Consider the following 23775-nt stretch of genomic DNA (forward strand, 5'->3'; position numbering starts at 1 on the left):
TGCAGAAAGTTAATCATTTAGGAAGGAAGATGGAGATGCTTACCTGTAGCTATTGAACAGATCTGTACAGGTGCCATTGTTTTTGCATGGCTCTGAGTTACATTCATTGGATTCATATTCACAAAATGTTCCTTCCCATCCAGGCAGGCAGATACACTGGTAGCTCTGTAATGGATTATAAAAATAAATAATCTCAATGTCAATTTTCATCTAGTTGAGTACATTTGTGATAGGAGTAATTGATGGCTGTTGTGCCTCCTTGGTCTTTGAACCAGTGCATTAGTCTGTTTCCTAGTTTTAAAGCTTCAGAGCATCAAAAACATAATGATGCTTTTGGCCCGATAGTAAGCTGAAAAAAGGATTACATAAAATATGTAAGCTATACTATTTAATAAATATATGTTGCTGTATCAGTCAGTATTACATTCTAAAACATATAAACATATGTAAGCAGGTGTGAGGAATGTAGATCTGTCAGACAGGCTCAACACCTTAAATGGTACATTAGCAATGTAATTGTGCAGCATGAGGAAAACAGTCAAAGTATATAGCCCAGACACTGGGTAATGACTAAAGAATGTATAAAGAAATTGACTAAAATGACTAAAGAAAATATAAGCCTTGCCAGCATTTTCATGTCCATATTAAAAATAATAATTAACATGAGGTATGAATACAGAATCTGTCACTGGTTGAACTGCATAAAATATTTAATCATTGTGCATATTCATCTCTAAATGATAGATGTCACAGGGCAGTTTCATTCACCTGCAAGGCAATTATACCGAAGCATAAACCACCCCACATTTCTGGTCATCATTTCAGTTATTTATTAATTGGAATCTGTATGCAAGGGGAAAGGTCCCATAAAAGTGAAAATCAAAATAAAGTATGTTTTTGTTGCCTACATTGTATATAAAGAAAAAAGCTTGAGAACATCTGTTGAATTGAATATTAATTTGAGATGGGCTGCAATGCAAGCACTTCTCTTCTCCAGTGTCTCAGCTCACTTGTTTTGTCAAGGTGATTGCTATCTTGCAAAATTTCCCTTCTTTCTACCAAAAGTTAGGAAACCCCTTCCAGGACAAAGATGGCTAGTGTGAATTATTTCAGTGCTTGCTAAACTGTGAGTTGGGTCTTGAGATGTATGAGATTAACTTTTGTATTTATAGTAAAAGGTTGTGTAATCTGCTCCTCCAGTTATAAAAATCTAAACTGAGCAATCACAAAGTGAAAACATTGGGTCAAAACTCTCAAAAATATGGGTTGGGCAACATTAATTTTTCATCTTCAAAGGATTGCCTGTTTCGTTGAAGCCATAAACACAAATCACAGATTGACAAAGAGGAGAGGGGAAACGGCTTAGAAGTAATAAAGTTTCTAACAACAAATCCATCAGAAAATAGTGACAGTTATTGGGTCGAATTCATACCTGCTGTAACTGCACTTAAAACATCACCAGGCATGAGCATGGCAATTGTCTTTTCATCAACTAAAACTTCAAATATTATCGTGTATATATTCTACTGCTATTAAGCAAGGCCAACCATAGATTTTGAGAAACACTTAGTGAAGTATTGTCTGCAGGGCCCATCCAACTCCCTCATGCACAGACCTTGAACAAGATGGGGCAGCAGACACATAACTGCAGAACAGCAGATTGAGAACTATGAAAGACGCTATGGCTGGTGAGTCCTGTGTATATGGTGAGGAGCCTTAAAATGTGGACCATAAGCCAAAGAGGTTGCATGGGACTAAGGCAACCATTGCTGTTATTAGTGTAGTAGCACAAGGAGTTTATTACAGATCCTAAGGAGAGGAGAGAAAACAAAAGAGATATATTCCCCCATATACTTTGTCCTTTGGCCTGTATCCATCTCCTGAATGTGTTGGGAAAGTTCTATTCCTGGTGGATAATCAGTAGTTATGAAAAATTAAGTTCCAGATTTTTTTAAAAAAAATGTATCTGATATTCAGGTTACTACGATTGTCCTCCTGAACTCTGTATTGATAATCAGATGTGAACCTGAATCCCTAAGAAGAGAGAGCAGACTTGGCAGAAATAGTGGATGTGAAGGCAGCATCAGCAAACAGATATAAATATAGAGAGACAAAAAGTTTGAGATGTTCTTTTTTTTTGTTTGGTTGGTTGGTTGGTTTTATTTTGTTTTGTTTACGGTAGGAAAAGATTGATGGGTCAAGAGAACTCTGTAGAGGAAGACAATTTTCAGGGGATTTTGCCACAGCAAAGGAAGAAGAAAATCTTTTTGGACAGCCTGCACTTTTATTTATCACATGTGTTAATGTTTTCCATTATGTATGTTCCCACATCCCACTGGCCATTTAAATATTTTAATGTTTTGGAGGTTGCTTTAGATTCCTTCCCATCTCTACATATTTATAAGTGCCATAATAACTGTTATGACTCAGAGAAAGATACTATGTTTTGAAAACACAAACTCAAAGGATGAAAAAATATTAGTCAAAAACACACCAAGAAATCTGTGCAAGGCTTTGGAACAGTTATTCTCAGTTCAGGTTTGCACATTCTCCAGGCATTAAAGACAGCAATATATTAACTTTGCAACCGACTCATCTAGGACAGGTTAAACAGATTGTCAGAAATAATATGTGGGAGCCAGCAACTGAGTTTAAGAATCAGTGGTTTATCTTTAAACATTACCAAAAACATATGTATCATTAATATCTATCAGCTGTTGGAAATTTCTCATTTGACATTTCACTTTTGACCATGGTAGGGTTGTAATGCAAAACACAAGAGAAAAATGTTTTTACCATAATATGACAACTCCTGCAAAAAACAGTTGACACTTTTGACAATTTTGGCTAATCTCTCTTTGCCTCAGTACCACATCTGAGGCACAGAGAAGTTACTGCCAATATTGCCCAGTGTTTCAACTAATTGTCTTGGCTTGATTTTTTAGAGTACTTCTCATTTTAACAGCACTTTTTTATGTACAAATAACACCTCCAATTTGACTTTTGTCACAGCAGGGTGTGCACAGCATGTCTACAAATTAGCCCTCAGGTGTGTCACATTAGGCATCTGTGAAAAAGTAACTTACCAGCCTTGTGGCAAGGAGTGACATTGAAGGGTTTCACTCTGTAGGCCTTGTCTGCTAGGGTCCCCTTTTGCCTGGTTACTTGACCCTCCAGTAGGTCAGCTTTGACCTCACCACTTTTGAGGTAAACCAGGGTTTTCACCCAGTAGTACCAGGCCCTCATGTAAGAGCTAAATTTTATAATTGTACCACAAGAATTGATGTAAACTCTGATTTCATTCTGCCAGCCACCCTTTTTGAATAACAGAAAGTAATAACCATCTGAGACTGGGATCCTGTTTCCCATATTCATTACAATTAGGACGTGTTATAAAGTTTAGTTAATCAGAGACATGATTTTCTAGTTTGTCTATGTTAATTAGATTGAAGGAATGTTGAAGGCCTGAGCCACAGTGTAAACTATTTTTGACTACAAGATTTAGTGAAGTTTAATTTGTGCCTTCTCTGTGAGAGACTGTGTGAATGAGGAATGCATGCATCATGTGTAGATAAGGTGTGAAGGCCAATGTTAACCAGATGGTCAAGAAAGGAGGGGCGAAGACGCCTAAGGAGACTTATCTACACCAGAGAACCATCAATGTGCATCCATGACTGAGGGAAGGCAAATTGATGACCCTGAGGTAAAGGCTGGCACCCCTAAAGACAAGTGATTAAATACAGGATGACCCTCTCGGAGGTGTTTTGGAATGTTTACATCAAAAGATACACCGATTAAGGAATAATCTGTCACAAACTGACACAGCAAATCTATAGACTTCAACAGAGAAAAAGAACTATAAGAACAGGGAGCTTTGCCATGGGATTTTGGGTTCGTCTTGCCACTACTCCAGGAACACCGGATCACAACCGACAAAGCCCGGCTCCCCTCTGCGACCAATCTGGCTGGCCACTAGATTGATCCAGACTCTGGACTGGTAACTATAAACATCGACTGGTGGGACTGTGTGTATGTGTGTGTGACTGAAAAGCATATGCTAACTGTTGTGTTTTCAATAAATGAGGCATATTTGCCTTCACTCCTATAAAAGATCCCATGTGCTTTGTATATCATAACACCCACATCTGCTTGATGGTCCTGGTCCAAGCCCAGTAGTCCTTCTGGCCTCAAGTCTCTGAAGAGTCACTGCAATGTAGGCCAAACAGCATCATTCAGAACTGGTACAGCCCAAAGGCAGTAGAATTTCTCTATTATCCTAAGACCCAGGGGTTTGGGTCTGTGATCACTTTGTAACCAATTGGTTAGGATATTATTCTCAAGCCTCCCCAGGAAAGGGGAGGAAGGGGTTGGGGGGGATATTTTAGGGAAACAGGAACTCCAAGTGGTCTTTTTCCTGAATCTTTGTCTAACTCACTTGGTGGTGGCAGTAGTACCCATCAAAGGACAAGGAAGGATTTGTGCCTTGGGGAAGTTTTTAACCTATGCTGGTAGAAATAAGCTTGGGGGTCTTTCCTGCGGGTTCCTACATCTGTACCCTAGAGTTCAGAGTGGGGAGGGAACCCTTACAATATCAATGCAGCAAAGTGACAGGATAAACTAAACAGAATTCTTCTACTTGCTCTTAAAAACAGAAAAAGCTAGCCTAGTGCCCTAGTGGTAGTGCTTTATACCACCAGGAAGGAGATTTGGGTTTGATTCCTGACACTGACAGAGGCTGGTAGTTCTTCCCTTGGAAAAGGAAATGAAAAGGCTGATGTTTTGATCAACATGAAACAACTGATTAAGGAATCTGTTGATATACTTCAAAGGAAAATCTTCTCTTGCTCAAGTAGAAGAATGGTGGCTGCAACCTAGCACTTCGATAGTTGAGTGGGTAGCTACAGTGTGAAAGAGAGAGACTTCAGGAAGGAATTCTACATGCTGGAGACCTTCCATTACCTTGCACCTTGTGTGGTCATTATACTTATGCAAAGTGAGTAAACTCCTACCATTCTTATTTGATAGTGATTTTTTGCCAGCTTTGCACAGGTAAATGACTGCACAAGATGCAGTGCAGGAGAGAATTAGGTCCATAATATAAAAATACTGTTAGTCATAGCCTTCTGGGACCTGGAGCTTCTCAGTTATTAATGGAAACATTGCCCCAAATTTCCAAACCTGAGTGCCTAATGATATGCAGACAAATCCTTATTTAGGCACTTAAGTAAGTGGCATGGCTCTCAGAGATGCTATATGCCTGCAGCTCGAATTGACTTTAATGGACTTCGAGAGCGCTTAGCATTTCTGAAAATCAGGCCACATATTTAAGTTCTTGGATATGTATTTAGAGGCTTATATTTTGTCATTCAGGTTTGAACATAGTCAAGAACATCTAACCTGAAACCAGAAGAAAGAGAGCCTTTCCCAAAATAGCACTTTAGGGGTAAAATTCTGGCTCTGAGGGGCCAGGATTTCACCCTAGGAACCTAACCAGAGTACACAGTATTGCCTAAAATAACAAAATTGGGTATTTACAACATGTGATAAATAAAGTGGTGGGGTACCTCCCTTTGATGGACACCCAGCCAGACAGTTAGCAGTAAAATCCCTCTTGGTAGCTGTTCTCTGCTTGCTTTACCTGTAAAGAGTTAACTAGCCCACAGGTAAAAGAAAAGGAGTGGACCCCTGACCAAAAGAGCCAATGGGAAGGCTAGAACTTTTTAAAATGGGAAGGAAACTTTCTCTTTGTCTGTTGACGGGGCAGCAATGCTATAAGCAGGGATGCTGTGTAAGGCTTGAACCAGGTATAAAATTTCATCTTCCATACCTAGAAGAAATTATTGGACAGGGCATGTTTAAAAAGACACCATTAGGTGTGTAGTGAATGAGGCACAAGACTTCAGAAAGAGAAATAATGGTTTTGTATCCATTTCTATATTTCTACCTCCTTTTATTTTTGAAGCTATATGCACAAAATAAATATAATGCACACTGCACCATGGTTAAGTTAAATGGAGTGATAACTGTGTATCTGCAAATCAGCACTTTTTAATGGTCTCAAAGGAACAAGATAATTGTCCTCTGCAGCAGGTGAAAAATAGCAAAATTATTTCACAGAGAGTATAGCCTTTAGTGTACAATATGCATAGCACAGTAGTTTTGCATTGCAATTATGAGAACAACAGCTTTGCTTAATGTAGGCAAATGACAATCTAATGTAGCAAGGATCAAACATTGACACCAGTTCTATCTCCCATATACATACCTAAAACCTCACGTGCACACTTGTGTATCTTCATCCAATTAACTATGTAGCTGGTAAGAACGTTTAATTTCTTACTATTAGCATATTTTTCCTCTTTGACAACATTAAAAAAAGAGTAATTCTTCATTTACAAACCTGTGTTACTGGAAAATGGCAGCTGAACATCTGGCAAACAGAAACTACAACACAAAAGATTCATCACGCACAACAAGAATCCGAATTATGAATACATTAAATCTTCACACCTATGCTTCTGAAGAGAGAGTTTAAAAACAACTCAATTACCATAATAATATGGATTCAAGTTCTGACTTCAGTTACACGTGTAGGCTCACTGATGTCAGTGGGTGTAAGTAAAGGCAAAATTTGACCCTATGATTAGAACCTAATATGTGCTGGTCAGAATATAGGTTTGATCCTTCCCCCACCCCCACAGACACAGACCGAAAATTTCAACGACACACTATATTTTTTGTTTGCTACAACAATTTACATAGAAAATTTTGACTTTTTGACAAAATATCAAAAAATGAAATATTTTGCCTGAAAACAGAAATATTTAAGCCAAAACCTGAAATATTTCAGTTGATAATCCTATATTCATGCCACAGATGCCTTATGCTCCCATTTTTCTCTATGGTTCAGGCTCCTGAGCCAGACTAGGTCTCTCATGAAGCACGCTCTTGGGGAAAGGAGAGGGCGTGCCCTAGGAGTCTCTGGATGTGGTACATACTGGGAGAGCCCAACCCTTAGAGTGGGAGAAGGTATCCAAACTACAACTTCAATGAGGCACCATTTTGAATTTAAATATTTTGATTTTTTTTTATGAGATAGAGACATTTTATGCAGAAATCACACGCTTTTTGTGGAAAAAAATCATTTTGTCAAAAACACAATTTTCCATTGAAAAATTTTTGATGGAACATTTTCAATCAGCACTAATAGCCATAATCTTATCCTGTGTATCTGAATATCTGTTGATAAGTCAGGGCTTCTGTCCAGCTGCCAAATGACTCATTGCTCCAGCCACAGTCTCTTTGAGCATTTTTATTATCCAACTTAAACAAAACAGGTCCACAGCTCACCCTTCACATCTCGGGCTCTCCCTGCTTCCCCTCTGGCAGTCTTGCTACTCCTGCTTCTTGCTACTGACTCACTCTCCCTCTACCATTTCCTTGTCACTGCTAATCCTCTTAGAATCATAGAATCATAGAATCATAGAATATCAGGGTTGGAAGGGACCTCAGGAGGTCATCTAGTCCAACCCCCTGCTCAAAGCAGGACCAATCCCCAATTAAATCATCCCAGCCAGGGCTTTGTCAAGCCTGACCTTAAAAACTTCTAAGGAAGGAGATTCTACCACCTCCCTAGGTAACGCATTCCAGTGTTTCACCACCCTCCTAGTGAAAAAGTTTTTCCTAATATCCAACCGAAATCTCCCCAACTGCAACTTGAGACCATTACTCCTTGTCCTGTCATCTTCTACCACTGAGAATAGTCTAGAACCATCCTCTTTGGAACCACCTCTCAGGTAGTTGAAAGCAGCTATCAAATCCCCCCTCATTCTTCTCTTCCGCAGACTAAACAATCCCAGTTCCCTCAGCCTCTCCTCATAAGTCATGTGTTCCAGACCCCTAATCATTTTTGTTGCCCTTCGCTGGACTCTCTCCAATTTATCCACATCCTTCTTGTAGTGTGGGGCCCAAAACTGGACACAGTACTCCAGATGAGGCCTCACCAATGTCGAATAGAGGGGAACGATCACGTCCCTCGATCTGCTCGCTATGCCCCTACTTATACATCCCAAAATGCCATTGGCCTTCTTGGCAACAAGGGCACACTGCTGGCTCATATCCAGCTTCTCGTCCACTGTAACCCCTAGGTCCTTTTCCGCAGAACTGCTGCCTAGCCATTCGGTCCCTAGTCTGTAGCTGTGCATTGGGTTCTTCCGTCCTAAGTGCAGGACCCTGCATTTATCCTTATTGAACCTCATCAGGTTTCTTTTGGCCCAATTCTCCAATTTGTCCAGGTCCCTCTGTATCCTATCTCTGCTCTCCAACGTATCTACCACTCCTCCCAGTTTAGTATCATCCGCAAATTTGCTAAGAGTGCAATCCACACCATCCTCCAGATCATTTATGAAGATATTGAACAAAACCAGCCCCAGGACCGACCCCTGGGGCACTCCACTTGACACCGGCTGCCAACTAGACATGGAGCCATTGATCACTACCCGTTGAGCCCGACAATCTAGCCAACTTTCTACCCACCTTATAGTACATTCATCCAGCCCATACTTCTTTAACTTGCTGACAAGAATACTGTGGGAGACTGTGTCAAAAGCTTTGCTAAAGTCAAGAAACAATACATCCACTGCTTTCCCTTCATCCACAGAATCAGTAATCTCATCATAGAAGGCGATTAGATTAGTCAGGCATGACCTTCCCTTGGTGAATCCATGCTGACTGTTCCTGATCACTTTACTCTCGTCTAAGTGCTTCAGGATTGATTCCTTGAGGACCTGCTCCATGATTTTTCCGGGGACTGAGGTGAGGCTGACCGGCCTGTAGTTCCCAGGATCCTCCTTCTTCCCTTTTTTAAAGATTGGCACTACATTAGCCTTTTTCCAGTCATCTGGGACTTCCCCTGTTCGCCACGAGTTTTCAAAGATAATGGCCAATGGCTCTGCAATCACATCCGCCAATTCCTTTAGCACTCTCGGATGCAACTCGTCCGGCCCCATGGACTTGTGCACATCCAGCTTTTCTAAATAGTCCCTAACCACCTCTTTCTCCACAGAGGGCTGGTCATCTACTCCCCATGTTGCGATGCCCAGCGCAGCAGTCTGGGAGCTGTCCTTGTTCGTGAAGACAGAGGCAAAAAAAGCATTGAGTACATTAGCTTTTTCCACATCCTCTGTCACTAGATTGCCTCCCTCATTCAGTAAGGGGCCCACACTTTCCTTGGCTTTCTTCTTGTTGCCAACATACCTGAAGAAACCCTTCTTGTTACTCTTGACATCTCTTGCTAGCTGCAGCTCCAGGTGCGATTTGGCCCTCCTGATTTCATTCCTACATGCCCGAGCAATATTTTTATACTCTTCCCTGGTCATATGTCCAACCTTCCACTTCTTGTAAGCTTCTTTTTTATGTTTAAGATCCGCTAGGATTTCACCATTAAGCCAAGCTGGTCGCCTGCCATATTTACTATTCTTTCGACTCATCGGGATGGTTTGTCCCTGTAACCTCAACAGGGATTCCTTGAAATACAGCCAGCTCTCCTGGACTCCTTTCCCCTTCATGTTAGTCCCCCAGGGGATCTTACCCATCTGCTCCCTGAGGGAGTCAAAGTCTGCTTTCCTGAAGTCCAGGGTCCGTATCCTGCTGCTTACCTTTCTTCCCTGTGTCAGGATCCTGAACTCGACCATCTCATGGTCACTGCCTCCCAGATTCCCATCCACTTTTGCTTCCCCCACTAATTCTTCCCTTCCAGCTTGTCCTCACTGAAACTCCCTCTGTCTCATGATAGCCAAGATGCAGTCCCATGCTCTCCATTAGTCCAACTGGGTGCACCTGGTCTGCCACAGAGTACCTGGACTTACTTCAGTTACATACTGGCATACTTCCTCCCACCCATTTTCAGAAAAGCCTGCCCCTTTCACAGGCCTTACCTGAGAGAGATCCATCCTTATTCTGGGACTACAGTCCAAACTGGACCCCTGTACACATCACCCAAACGTCTTCCATACCAAACCAAAATATTCCCACAGCATGTTATACAAGAACACACCATAAAAATTCACATGCATTAGAGAGGGTTCCCCAAGTTGCCCACAGTCTCTAAAGCCAGCCTTATGATCCATACCCTCAGTTGGGCACTACCCACATCACCTCGTTATCTTCTCTGACATTTACCAATGAGTTTTTCAGTCTGTAGCTGCTCCAGATCTCCTTGCAGTTGGCTCATCTCATAGAGCAGCTCACTCATCTCTTGGAGCTCTTTTTGTATGCTCTTGATCTGTGTTTCAAAACCTACTCTCTCATCCTCCAGGAGCTCAATCTTGCTGGCCTTTGACCCCTGACCTAAACTTGGAAGATTTATGCTTATGTTTAAACTATAGTCCGTGTTCTTAAAAAGATGCCATTATTAAAGCTGTTCTGCAATTAGGGAGGAACAAATGTACGGAAATAGTCTCAAACAGATTTGAAGCCCAATGAAGCTAAGCAATTAGAATAAGTGCTTGACTGAGGGTCAGACATTTTAGCAATATGTATATTGTAATATACACGTATCCTGAACATGAACACACTCAGCTTGCAATAACAGAATTTAGGGTGGGGTTGGTCTGTATAACTATGGAGGAAAACCTCATTTATGTATCAAAACCATTGTGAAACATATTGATGCAAATAGCTCATGACAACACTTGGAACCCTGATTATGATCCCCTGGAATAACAAACATGGGCAAGAGGCCAAGACCAAATCAAATATAGTTCTGGATATGTGGGGGTAGAAGGACAAAATGTTATAAAAGATGATGAGACCAACCTCTAGTTGAGTACACAAGGACGACAAGATGTGGAAAATTGAACACCATGCCCACTTACAGGATTGATCCACTTGCTGTTCCTAATGTCATCTCTTCTAATTCTGGGGATGTCAATAATGTTGACTATGCACAAGATAGTGGGGATTGTCTTAGTACACGTATCTGTCTTTTCTGCAGGTACTTTTATACTTGTATTCATTTGAAAAAGTCTTCATGTCTCTATGTGACTTACCAGTCTCACTTCTATCATTAATTTTATGTAAACAGCTCAAGTAAAGAACTTGTGATTAGTACTTGTGCATTTTGCACCCAAATTGATCAAAAGGCTACAGTCTGGAACTCTTGCTTTTCTTTTAGTCACTCTTTATGTTTCTGAATCAGCTGTCTGTCCTCTTCTCCTGCAGCATTCTCACCCTGCTATCTGTCTACTAAAGAGATTAGGCCCTTCACATCCACACACACTGATTCACATGGTAAACATTGATGGCCAGAACAGCACCATCCATTTTTTTCCTGCAGCCTCCATGCTTGTGCCCTTTTCATAGACACTGTTCCTCTGAGGCCCTGTCTGGATCATTGCTGCAAACTGATCAGCCTGAGGCCTTCCCGGTGTCCCTGCTATCTAGTATTTTGCCCCTATCAAGAGCTTCCAGGCTCTTACCCACCCCCCACCCCCCAGCAAGGTCCGTGGACCTAAGCCCAGAAGCATTCCTGACCTGAGTCAGACTGATTTCTGTGTGGATGGAAGCAGGCCTCAGACTTACATCTGAGTGAGAGTCCAGGTTTAGTGTAAGGTGTAGACATACCCTAAGAGGCTAGAACATGGGTGGGCAACCTGAGCCTGAGAAGGAGCCAGAATCTACCAATGTGCATTGCCAAAGAGCCACAGTAATACATCAGCAGCGCCCCCCCACCCGCCCATCAGCTCCCCACCCCCGCTTCCAGCACCTCCCACTCACCGGCAGGTCTGCCGATCAGTGCTTCCCCCTCCCCCCTTGCATCTCCTAATCAGCTGTTTTGTGGCATGCAGGAGGCTCTGGCAGGGGAGGAGGGAGGGCATGGCAGGCTCAAGGGAGGGGGTGGGAAGAGGTGAAGTGGGGGCAGGGTCTGTGGCAGAGCTGGGGTTGAGCAGTGAGCACCCCCCAGCACATTGGAAAGTTGGCACCTGTAGCTCCAGCCCCAAAGTCGGTGCCTATACAAGGAGCCACATATTAACTTCTGAAGAGCCGTACGTGGCTCCGGAGCCACAGGTTGGTCATCCCTGGGCAAGAACATGGACAAGGCTGAAAGGTAACTGCTAAGCCACAGGCAATGCTGACCCCAGATTGCCTTAGAGGGCTATCCAGCCTGTGACAGTACCATAGAAATGAGAGTCCAAGACAATATATTGTATATATTAAACAGTTGTCAATCTCACTGAGTTTCTAACATCAATTGTGTCACATTTTGTTCTTTCTGATGGCATTTTCTGTGGATCAAAACTTTAAAGATCTTCTTTTAAATGGGAATTGCTTTTAGCAGTGATCTAGATGAAAAAAAAAACTGATTCCATGAATGAAAAGGCCAGATTAAAATGCCAATTTTTCATTACTATGACAAGGTGAAGTCAGGTTTTAATAACACCACAGATAAATTTAGCAGCTTGTAAAAAGCATCAGGAAGCTTCTTCATCTTCAGCTATCCTAAAATCTTAATGTAAAGTTTTCTTCAGAAATCATGCTGTCAGGAAGAGCTGCATAGAAAGATGTTCTAGAAAACAGGATGAATAGCACTCTTACAGTATTAAATTATTTACCTATTCTCTGCTTTGATATAAAAACAATGGACTGGATTGTATTCTTGCTTGATACTTCATTTACTCTTAGGAAACGGTCTTTTCTTCAGTTGAGAACTGGCTAATTTCCAAAGATTTTTCAAGGGACCAAGAGGCCTCGGTGCCAGGGAGGAGGGAAGATTTCTTAAGTGAAGGATGGAGGAAATCCCAAATTAACCGGTCTCCTCCTCCATATCTTGGTCTGCATTCCTTCTGTGCCTCCCTCCCCTCAAATTCCTGAATCCTCATCTTTAGTTTGGCAATCAGACATAGGAACACACATCATGCCAGATGGTCTGGCTGGTAGAAAAGGAACACTTTTTGAAAGAACTGACATGGATCTGAGAACATGGATATTATAGCACTCAAATTAGTTAGAGAGGTATGAGAGTTTCTTTTAGATGAGAAATACATAGGAAGCAATAGTGGAAGATGTGGGACTCCAAAGGGTGAGGGATAGAGTAGGTACTGGATACTGAAGATGAGTTTAGCAGTGCAGAAAAGTCAAGATAAAGTCTAAATGAAAGAATTAAACTGTTCATTTCAAAATCACTTCTTTAAAATTCTTCAATTTTATCACTAAAATGTGTTGCTAAAATTTACGGTTGGAATGATTAGCTGCAAATATTCACGTCGCCCTAAAATTTAAAGTATCTTGTGGTTTTTCTTATTTGTGCTGCTCCAGTATGGGTCACAGAGCCTATGTATTTGGTGCACATCAAATAGAAGACACTAAGAATTCCACACAATTTTAGAAGTAAAATGACCTTTGTTCATCTCAATACCCATTTACAGAAGCCCAGATAATATTATGGATGTTCAAACACTCGTTTAATCCCAGTTCTTATTTATACATCTTTCCTCCAGCCAAGGTACATTGAAAATTCTAATGGTATGTTCCTTTCTCTTCTTCTAAATCTAGTATATATTTATGCACCAAAAATAATTATACATTCATTACATATTATATGTTAATTAATCATCAGAAATAAACTTTCATTTATTCAAACCTTCAGAAAGGTTGATAGGTGAAGCAGCGAACATTTTTAATAAGCCGATCTCTCCAGCCTCTAGATCATTTACTAGCTAAATTAGGAAGAAGCAGCACATTTAAAATCAGCTAATATAGCCAAAATTTGATCAATTTTAATTAGTTTAGTTTTGTTTTGCATGGGAACCTTTAGCTTCATCTGCATATATTAATTATGATTATTAAGCATATGCATAGGGCTCAATGATTTTTCTATTGCCCTTCCTCCCTCAAAACAAAACAAGATTTACATTTTCAAAAGCATCCACTTTGTGTGTGTGTCCAATCTAAAACACCTTGGATTTCAAATTCAGAGGTGTTGCATACCCACAACTCTAATTACAGTATATTTTGAGTTCTTGATACAATAATTTAAAGAATAATATTTTATTCGTATTATAATCATACCCAGAGATGTCAATCAAGACTGGGGACCCATTTAAGAACATGTTAGTACAGGGAAACCAATAATTAAATAAATACCCAATAGCCCCCTGAAATGGTTCACACTTAACATGATTGAGACATGTCAACCATGCAACATGACTACTAATACTATATGAATTCTGTGAAAAGAGCACTTCAGTTTTCTGGGTTCTCAGTGTAGAACATTTCATAAGCACTAAATCTGTTGAAAGAAAAAAATCTACAGAGGCAGCAATTTACGGCTCTTCGGACCGCAGTAGGTTTTTTTCTGGCACTGTTTGAGTGCGTTTTATTTAGAGAGATGTTGACAGTTGAAGGGGTGAAGTTTCTATTTGAAAATTCAAAATGGGATAATGTGCGTTATTCAGGAAATAATTTAGAGGAACATTTATTTCTCTAGAAAGTTGAGTATGCAAGACTTTATGGTATTTGATAAGATGAAAAAACAGTAATTAAAGGGAAATATAGCTTCAAAGTAATGACATTCAAAAGTCATAACAGTTTTACAACAATAAAGATCTTTAAGCTTGTGCTAAATAAGGGCATTAAAAAGACAACAGGAAACAGTTAAGAACAACCATAAAACACAGCTATGGAAGAAATGAAAATGTTTAAAACTTGCTATTCAAGTTTAGGAATGACATTTCTTTTGAAGCGCCACACTTTCTGGAATGAGCAGAATTTGGTTGGTGGATTTTGTTTAATCAGGAATACAATTCTGAATAAAATATTCAGACAAGTTTAACACAGATACATTGCTGATACAGACTAACACGGCTACCACTCTGAAACAGATACATTAGGTTTACTTTTATGTCCTATTAATCAACATTGCAGTTTGAAATCTGACATTCTAATTAATGATTGATTACTGTTGAGTTTTTGTCTCTGTTTCTTGAGCTTTAACATTTATTCTATTTATGCTCTTCTCCCCTTTTTTCTCCTAGATGGCTAGCCAGGAAACATGTCAACGATGTCAGCTTCAAGGTGACAGGTACTGAATAGCAAAGGAAAACTAAATGAAAAATAATGGCCTTAAGCTATGTGTGCAAAATAAACCAAATAACTAGTTGAAATACAAAGGACATTTTGAATATCAGCCTTTGATCAGTATATCTGGTTTGACCTTTAGCTCAGTTGTTCAATGAATAGTTAAAGGTCATAAACAAGTTTCAGTTAAGCAGGAATACACCCAAGAATTCAGTGCTCCCAGAAGCATGACTCAAGCTTTCAGTTTGTTCCCAGATCTCAGACAAGAGCTCTGTGATAATCTGGAAGAACATTCTAGGTACTGAAGTATCAAGCTTAGAACATCACTTCAAAATTCTTATGTCTGGCATTGCCACAATCAGATGTTTAACATGATGCAGGAAGAAGTAGCAAAAGTATTGTACATGTGACCCATTTCTCATACAACAGGAGGTAGCTTTGTACCTTCAACTAAGGCCTTGTCTACACTATGGGCTCTACAGCAGCAGAGGCTGAGTGCTGTAGCCAGGCCACTGTAATGCCTTAAGCTATGTGGGAAAAATAAACCAAATAACTAGTTGAAATACAAAGGACATTTTGCATATCAGCCTTTGATCATTGTAATGCTGCAACATAGATGCTTCCCCCAGCAACAGAAGGGTGTTTTTTTTCTCCCCAATCTATGTAGGTAATCCACCTCCCCAAATTATGGTAGTTGGGTTGACATATGCCTACACCAGGTCAGTTTAACAAATTGTTCCTGCCCCTGAGTTCCGTAACTACATCAGCCTAACTTAAGTGGAGATCAGACCTAAGACCTGAACCAAATCCAGCTTATGAGCTGTTCCTAATGCCATGTCTCTGCACTTCATCAATCAGTCTCCAAATAGAAACACTGCAAAAAATGTTGTTCTTGCCATATTACAGGCTCAGAGGAAGTATCAGGGATCTTATTAGACATCCAGTTCTGATGAGATTTTAGCCCAAAACAATCCTGAGAAGCATAAAAACTTTTCATATGTCAAAATAATATATGGCCTGTAAAACACCTATCACACACTTAATGTACTGAGGCCAATATTTTCAAACCGTGCCACCCAAAGTTAGGCACCTAATTTCATATTGAGGTACCTACATGAATGATATTCAAAGACAATAGAAATAGGGGTTGGGAGTGTTAAATATTAATACAGATACTAACCTTAGGCACTTAGGTTTGAAAATGTAACCAGTATATACTCAAGCTGAAGCAACTGCTTCCCATTTAGCTAAGTAGCTCAACTTTAAAAAATGGCTATACATTCATGATGACCACCATTATGCATGTCTTTAGAATAAGGTTTCATTTTATATCCCTACTTCCAACTTACGGCCCTTTCTGATGGCCTTTTTTGAACAGCAGCAGATGTACAGGGCCTTGCAAATCACTTTCCAGTGGAGGAAAAATCAGTAAGCAATCTGGGTAGATTCTAAGGGTAATTTATTTGATTTACATATATGAGCCCAGTCCTAGAACTGTGCTTTTTCAGGAATCTCAGCCCAGCTCCTATGACTGGTTCCCAAGGAACAATTGTACCTCAAGAATTGGTTCGAATCAGAGATTAAGGCAAACAAATTCTCTTGCTGCTCACACAGCTCTGAGTTACTACAGAGAATTCTTTCCCAGGTGTCTGGTTGGTGGGTCTTGCCCACATATTCAGAGTCTAACTGATCACCATATTTGGAGTCAAAAGGAATTTCCCCCAGGTCAGATAGGCAAAAAATCCGCATGGTCTCTGCCTTTCTTTTCAGCTTGCGTCACTTGCTGGTTTGAACTAGAGTAAACTAGAGTGTGTTAGTCTTTAAATCAAGAATTGAAGAATTTAGCCAGAGGTTATGGGCCTATTGCTGGAGCGGGTGGGTGAGTTTTTGTGGTCTGTGATGTGCAGGAGGTCAGACTAGATGATCATGATAATCCCCTCTGGACTTAAAGTTTATGAGTCTACAAACTCCTTCTACCCAGAACCTTGCATAACCAAAATTAACAACTTGCAGCATGTCTTCAAGATTTAACATTTGCTTCTCATACTAAGGAAAGGAATTTGGAAGACTATACGTAACAGTGCCACCTGGTGACATCTGACATTACAAGGTGATAAAATCTCATATTGGTTTTCTGAATGTAAAATGATTTTCATGGAGGCAAGAAGGAATTCACAACCACTGTGTATGGCATAACAATTGGCATTTTTGGCTGGGTCTGTTAAAAAGTGACAGAACCCTAATTCAGTCTTCTAAATAAAATTATTAATGAAAGTTGGCAAAAGTTGGAGACAAATACACTGGTACAAACTGGATTGTCTAACTCAAATTAACTGTGCTAAAAGGTCTTGAAGGCTCTGGGTAAAGTCACTAGTTAATGTGACAACAAGGTGAACAATTCTAGAAATATGAGGAACTGTTTATAGCTGAAATCACGAAAATGCATTTTGATTGGTTCATGTTAATAGGATGAGGCTGCCACCTCTTCTTGCACGTGGTTTATCTCGGGGGTCACTAAATGGGTACAGGAGAACACATGGGCACTAGAAGGAGCCAGCTTGACCATGATGGCATCCACCCTCACCATCTCTACAACCTCCAGGGTCCACCAAGACATTACTGGGTCTTCATCATCCAGATTGGATGTGAGAAAGGGAACGGATGACATTGTCACTCCAATTATGAATGACTAAATTCTGAGTCACACCCATGGGACACTAGGGTTCCTGCTGTCATCAGTTTCCTCATGTGTTAATTTCCTTCTCCACCTTATTCTCTCTCTTCTTTTCTTCTTAACCGAGAATAGAAGTTTGGTGGAGCTGGACAGACATCTTCAACTTTTTTAACACTGCTGTGAGTCTGTAACCAAAAAGGTAGCTAAAAGTAATCCCTTAAGCAGCCTGACATTGGTAGAAGCTTGCCAAGTCTCAGAATGGCTGATAAAACTATGTGTAATGCCCATGTTTCTCAAGCAGCAAGGCTGCAAGCAAACATCAGCATCAGAGACAGAAGCAGCAAATTCTACCTTTGCAGTTCTTTTCTCTCGCCATTTGTATGTGTTTGTCTCATTTTGTCAAAAAGGAACTAGGACTGAACTCCAGTAACACAAGCAAAAACAGCTTCAGACCATTAACTTTTTTCTCTCCCCACCCCCAGAAGGATAATTAATGTCTTAAAACACAACTAAGCAGGGGCTCCCCTAAAAAAATTCTGTGCAGCTAAAGTGAAAGAGAATATGAAATACTTCACAATAAAAGCTTTCTTTAATATTTGTTTCTAGTTTTGTTGTAAACATGTTGGCAAAAAAGAGGGGTTAGTAAATTACAGATTATTGTATTAAGCTATAAATCCAGCATCTTTATTAAGATCATGATTTTTAGTGTCTAGCAAAGTTATGAATTTAAGCTCCCATGCGTGGCTTTTGAAAGGGTTGTGCAAGTTTCCTTTAAGGATGAGGACTGAGAGGTCAGATATGGAGTGGTTGTGTTGTGAAAAGAGTTCACCCATAAGTGATATGGTGTTTTTCTCTTTTATCAATTTTCTGTGAAAGTTCATTCAAGGGCATAGTAGTGACTGTCTAGTTTCACACACAAGGTTGTTATTGGGCCGTTTATTAGGGTATCATCCCCAAAGGACAATCATCTATAACCTTCTGACCACTACATACAATTCTAAATATGCTGAACAACTCTGCAGAAGGTTTTCAGAAAAACTGAGGAACCATCTCTTGCACCTTAATACTCCAGAAGGGGGCCCTCTCAAACAAGAAATTATCATTAGTCCCACACACTGTATGGAAAAAAATAAATAAATCAGGAAACCTACCTACAGATCATACAATAAACCCAACACAACTATCAAACACCTGATGATAACCATCCAACACAAAAACAAAAAGTGGAACCAACTACAACAACTCCACGACCCACCAACACCACCTCCAGGAGAAATCATGTCACCAGGACTCACCACATGAACACTACACTATACCCCAATACCATTACTTTATCAAAATTACCCCTCAAAGGAGCTGAATTATCTGAACTAAGGAACTAAACTTCTTCCCCACCACAGAACCTGATAGCACATTAGCATGTAGAGGACCAGGATAATTCTTTCACTGACACTACCTCAAAGAATTGTCTGACAGCAATGGCAACATCACCACCAACTACCACATCTCCACCAACAGTCACAAGAAAACAAGAACCATCTGACTGGATGCACCACAGTGGACAAAGGCGTGCACTTAATCGTTACATTGATTGGTTCAGGAAAAAAATGTACTGTGAAATCCTTAAGCATCACATCCACCACAATCTCTCATCTCAGAAAGGACAACTATGCAGTCCCTGAAATCCAACTGCTTGAAAGTAAACAAACCTGAAGACAAAAGGGGGTGCCATTGTAGTTCTCACCCATGACGACTATGTTAACAAGGCCAACCAACAATTCTCTGACACCACCTACTATAAAGAACTCAAAGAGCACCCCAAACCACAGTTCACCCAGGAATTTAAGGATATCATCAAATATTTCCCCAAACAACTCTAGGAAAAACTCTGTGACCTCATTCCCCACAAACCCAACCCAGAGACCTTCTACATGTTTCCCACGATACACAAACAAAGGAACCTAGGTAGACATGATATCTGCCCATATCAGGACTCATAGAAGCCATTGTCAAACCACTCACCACTCAAAGGGCCAGCTTCCTCAAGGACACAATTGATTCCTCCACAAACTTTGCAATATTAATTCCCCCCACCTCAGAACACCACCTATGCCACCATTGATGTCACCTCCTTGTACACCAACATCCCACAAAATGACATAATTGCTGCCTGTCTCAAATATCTACAAGACATTGGACAGTTCTCGGATGTCCACTCCAAACACATCGCCAAACTCATCCATTTAATGGATAACCCATACCAATTTTACTTTCAACAACAAACACTTTGTCTGAGCCACGAGAACAGCCACAGGTACTAAGATGGCTCCCTAATATGCCAACCTCTTCAAGGACAACCTTGTGGAAGAATTTTTGGACAAATGCACCATAAAACGAATGATATACCTGAGATTTATAAATGGTATTTTCATTCTCTGAATGGACATTTTAAATTCCCTCATAGTTTTCCACCACAACTTCAACAGCCATCACCCATCCATCAAACTCTCTCTAGAAAACTCCCACACCAGCATCAACTTCCTGCACAGCATGATCAGACTCAACAATGAAACCCTACAAATAACTATATTCAAGAAATTCACAGATCACCACATTTACATTCACAGATCTAGTAAGTACCACAAAAAAACACTAAGAAATCTGTTATCTACAGCCAGGTACACATATACCACAGAATATGCTCCAAGGAGAAAGTCTGGGGTACACACCGTAACACACTTAAAACTGCCTTCACCAAAGAGAACCTGCTTCAGTATGGGGATGGGAACTCTTCTGACTGCATACTCCTAGTTGTCACCTAGCAACCCACAGTGACACCCATATGGGGTATCATTAAGCAATTACAACCCATACTAAATTTGGACCACATTCTGAAAGAAATATCTCCTGAACCACATCTTCTGTCCTTCAAACAATCCCCAACTTCACCAACTCCTCAGCAGAAACAAGCTCCGCAGAGACCAGGACACACCAGCAGAAAGTGGCTCCAAATCCTGCCATAACAAAAGATGCAAAATATGAAGACATCTCTCTACTGTTATGATAATCAGTACTCCCGCGCGCACACACACACACACACACACACACACACACACACACACACCTTTAAAGATCCATGGGTCCTACACATAACATGTGGTGTACCTCATCCAGTGCACTCAATGCCCCCAAAACAATATCTGGTTTTAGCCACATTAATCACTATACTCAAATTCATTCTCACAGAAAAATGATAAAAGACAAAAACACCACCTCACCTCTGGGTGAACACTATTCACAAAATGTACCACTCCATATATGACCTTTCAGTCCTTGTCTTCAAAGGAAACCTGCACAACACCTTCAAAAAGATAAGCCTGGGAGTTTAATTTCATAAGTTTGATAGACGCTAAAAATCATGGTCCTAATAAAGACCATGATTTATGGTTTATTACAATAATCTGTAGCCTACCAACTCCCATTTTTTGTCTTATGACTGGGAGGCATTAACGGGCCACTTCCCCTTGAATGGTGTTTTAGAATATGTGTTCACTACTTATGGTAAACAAACAATCTGTTCCAATTTGTATTTAGTTATGACATTCTGAGTACCTTTCCCAGAACATAAGAGTGTCTCTGTGCAGCTCAAAAGCTTGTTTCTTTCAACAAGATAAGTTGGTCCAATAAAAGATATTACCTCACCCAACTTGTCTTTTATTTAATACTTCACATTTCAAATACTTTAACTATTTTTCCTTCTTTGTATAGGTCTTTAATAAAAAGTTAGATTATTTTTAATGGCGGTTCATACAATGAAACCAGCAAAAACTTGACACGAAACCCTGGACCAATGCAGGATCAGTGCCTACGAAACTAATTCCCAAACTAATGGCTCAGATGAACTTTAAAAAAAAAATGTACTGAGTTATTTACTATTTGATTTTTCTCAAAGTATTTGTTTAAGTTTAAATACTAAACTAAAACACATTTCTCTCTTTAAAAAGCTGTTGTCTTTTTAAAAATAAATTTAGAATTCAGCTGTTATATGCCTGACATTGTTGCTACTTTCTGACTGGGGATTAGTCAGTGTGGTCGTTTGTTTTTAAGAAATATAAAATGCACTTGCCGATACTAGAGTACATGCAGAAATAATCTTTTTAATTAAAGCAAAGTTCAGCTTGAGGTGGTAAAAATGGTTATGTCCCAGTCTACCTACTTCTGAGCACTTTTTATTTATTTCTCTAGTGTAAAAGTATATCTTTAAAGTGGCCTGGAAAGTTTTTTGCTAAAACTCTTCCCAGGCTTCTTACATACTCAGGGCCGGATTAAGACCTTTAGAGGCCCTAAGCACTGAAAAGATTATGGTCCCCCACCTCCCCCCCATGTAATTCAAAATAAAAACCAGTACTATACCGTAAAATAAAATTTTATTTTTTGAAATGACACAAAATTTACATGCATGCTGAAATTAAAATAGCTTCTTTCTAGATTTTCTGATTGCAAAATTCTGGATTAGTTCATCAAAGCTGATTCGACGAAGCATGTCCACTTCCATACACAATAGGGAAAATGAATCAAGTCTGTCCTGACACATTGTTGTTCTCTGAGGGTTTTTTATTCTTTTCAGCTGAGAAAAAGAGGGTGCTGCAGAGCAGTAAGTAATCATTAGTGTTAGGAAAATATGTAGTGCGATCTCTACATTTGGAAATACACATTGTAATCTGTCTTTCAATATTGTGTCATGAAAATCAATGTGACTGAATTTCATTTTTCCTGTTTCATTCAACTTTGTGCGCATAACAGTGGGACTGCCGTACTTCTCCACAGATTCATGTTCAGGTCAACAGGGTATGAGTCAACTAGCTTTTGGGAACCTTGTGAATATTGCTCGTCAGATAAGTCTATATAGTTTAGAAAAGAAAATCTACTTGATACTTCTTTGCATACTTCACCTCTCCTCTTCATATGAGCTTCAAGTGTATCAATAATAGCGTAGTAAGTAGATACACAGAATTTGTCTCTAGGGTTCAATGCTGTTTCTGTTGCACTGCTATCATTTGCTTGTTTTTTTCCTGATTCGCTTGCGGGACTAGGCTTCTTTGTAGTTAGTATCAGGCAAGATATCTTTTGATATGTCTTCAAATCTTTCAAAATCATTCCTCAAAGTGTGTAGGTGGTCTGCTAATGATTGACAGAGGTCTGCATGTTTTCAAATCCAGTCAGAGAAAATTGTCTTTCTATAAATCATAGAATCATAGAACATAGAATCATAGAATATCAAGGTTGGAAAGGACCTCAGGAGGTCATCTAGTCCAACCCCCAGCTCAAAGTAGGACCAATGCGCAAATAAATCATCCCAGCCAGGGCTTTGTCAAGCCTGACCTTAAAAACCTCAAAGGAAGGAGATTCCACCACCTCCATAGGTAACCCAGTCCAGTGCTTCACTACCCTCCTAGGGAAAAAGTTTTTCCTAATATCCAACCTAAACCTCCCCCACCGCAACTTGAGACCATTACTTGAGACCAATCCCTGTTATGAAAATGACATGTTGAGTATGCTGCAAATTAGATTCTATTCTTCTATTGAGGTGTGCTCCTGATACTTATATACTAAGTCTCAATAACTTTTATTAACCATTTAGACTGAGTTTAGCCTTAGTACTGTAGAATAGGAGCTCTGTAGTTCTGCTGCCTCAGGAGGAGAGGAGAGTAACAATTCATTCTCTGCTCCCACCTTGCACCAGAGAAAAACAATTTACCACAACTTTGAAAAGGGTATAGTTTACTTCCCCACTCATCCAGCTCAGACAGTGGGTGCGTGTGGAGGAGGGATGTGCTGCTCAAGGTGGAATCAAGAAGAGATGGATGCTACTGTCAAAATTTAATTTTAAGAATTAGTGTGAGGGGGAGAAGAATTAAGTGTCAAGGTTGTACCACAAGACAAAGTTTGCCAGTTTCTATGAAGAAAAACAACCAAAATTTGAAGAAAAAAAGAAGTAACTGAAGGCAATTGGAGAATAGCTTAGG

General features: G+C 40.0%; 1 protein-coding gene across 1 annotated transcript in view; it reads right to left on the reverse strand.

Annotated features, from left to right (window-relative positions):
• The window catches only part of LOC141984481 (protein eyes shut homolog), a 785366-nt gene that overhangs the window by 701 nt on the left and 760890 nt on the right, over positions 1-23775 (reverse strand). The window contains exon 21 of the mRNA XM_074947561.1: positions 44-165. Coding sequence (XP_074803662.1) covers positions 44-165 — 122 coding nt within the window. The remainder of the gene's footprint in view (positions 1-43; positions 166-23775) is intronic.

The sequence above is a fragment of the Natator depressus genome, chromosome 3 (assembly GCF_965152275.1).
Source record: "Natator depressus isolate rNatDep1 chromosome 3, rNatDep2.hap1, whole genome shotgun sequence".
NCBI classification, from domain to species: Eukaryota; Metazoa; Chordata; order Testudines; family Cheloniidae; genus Natator; species Natator depressus.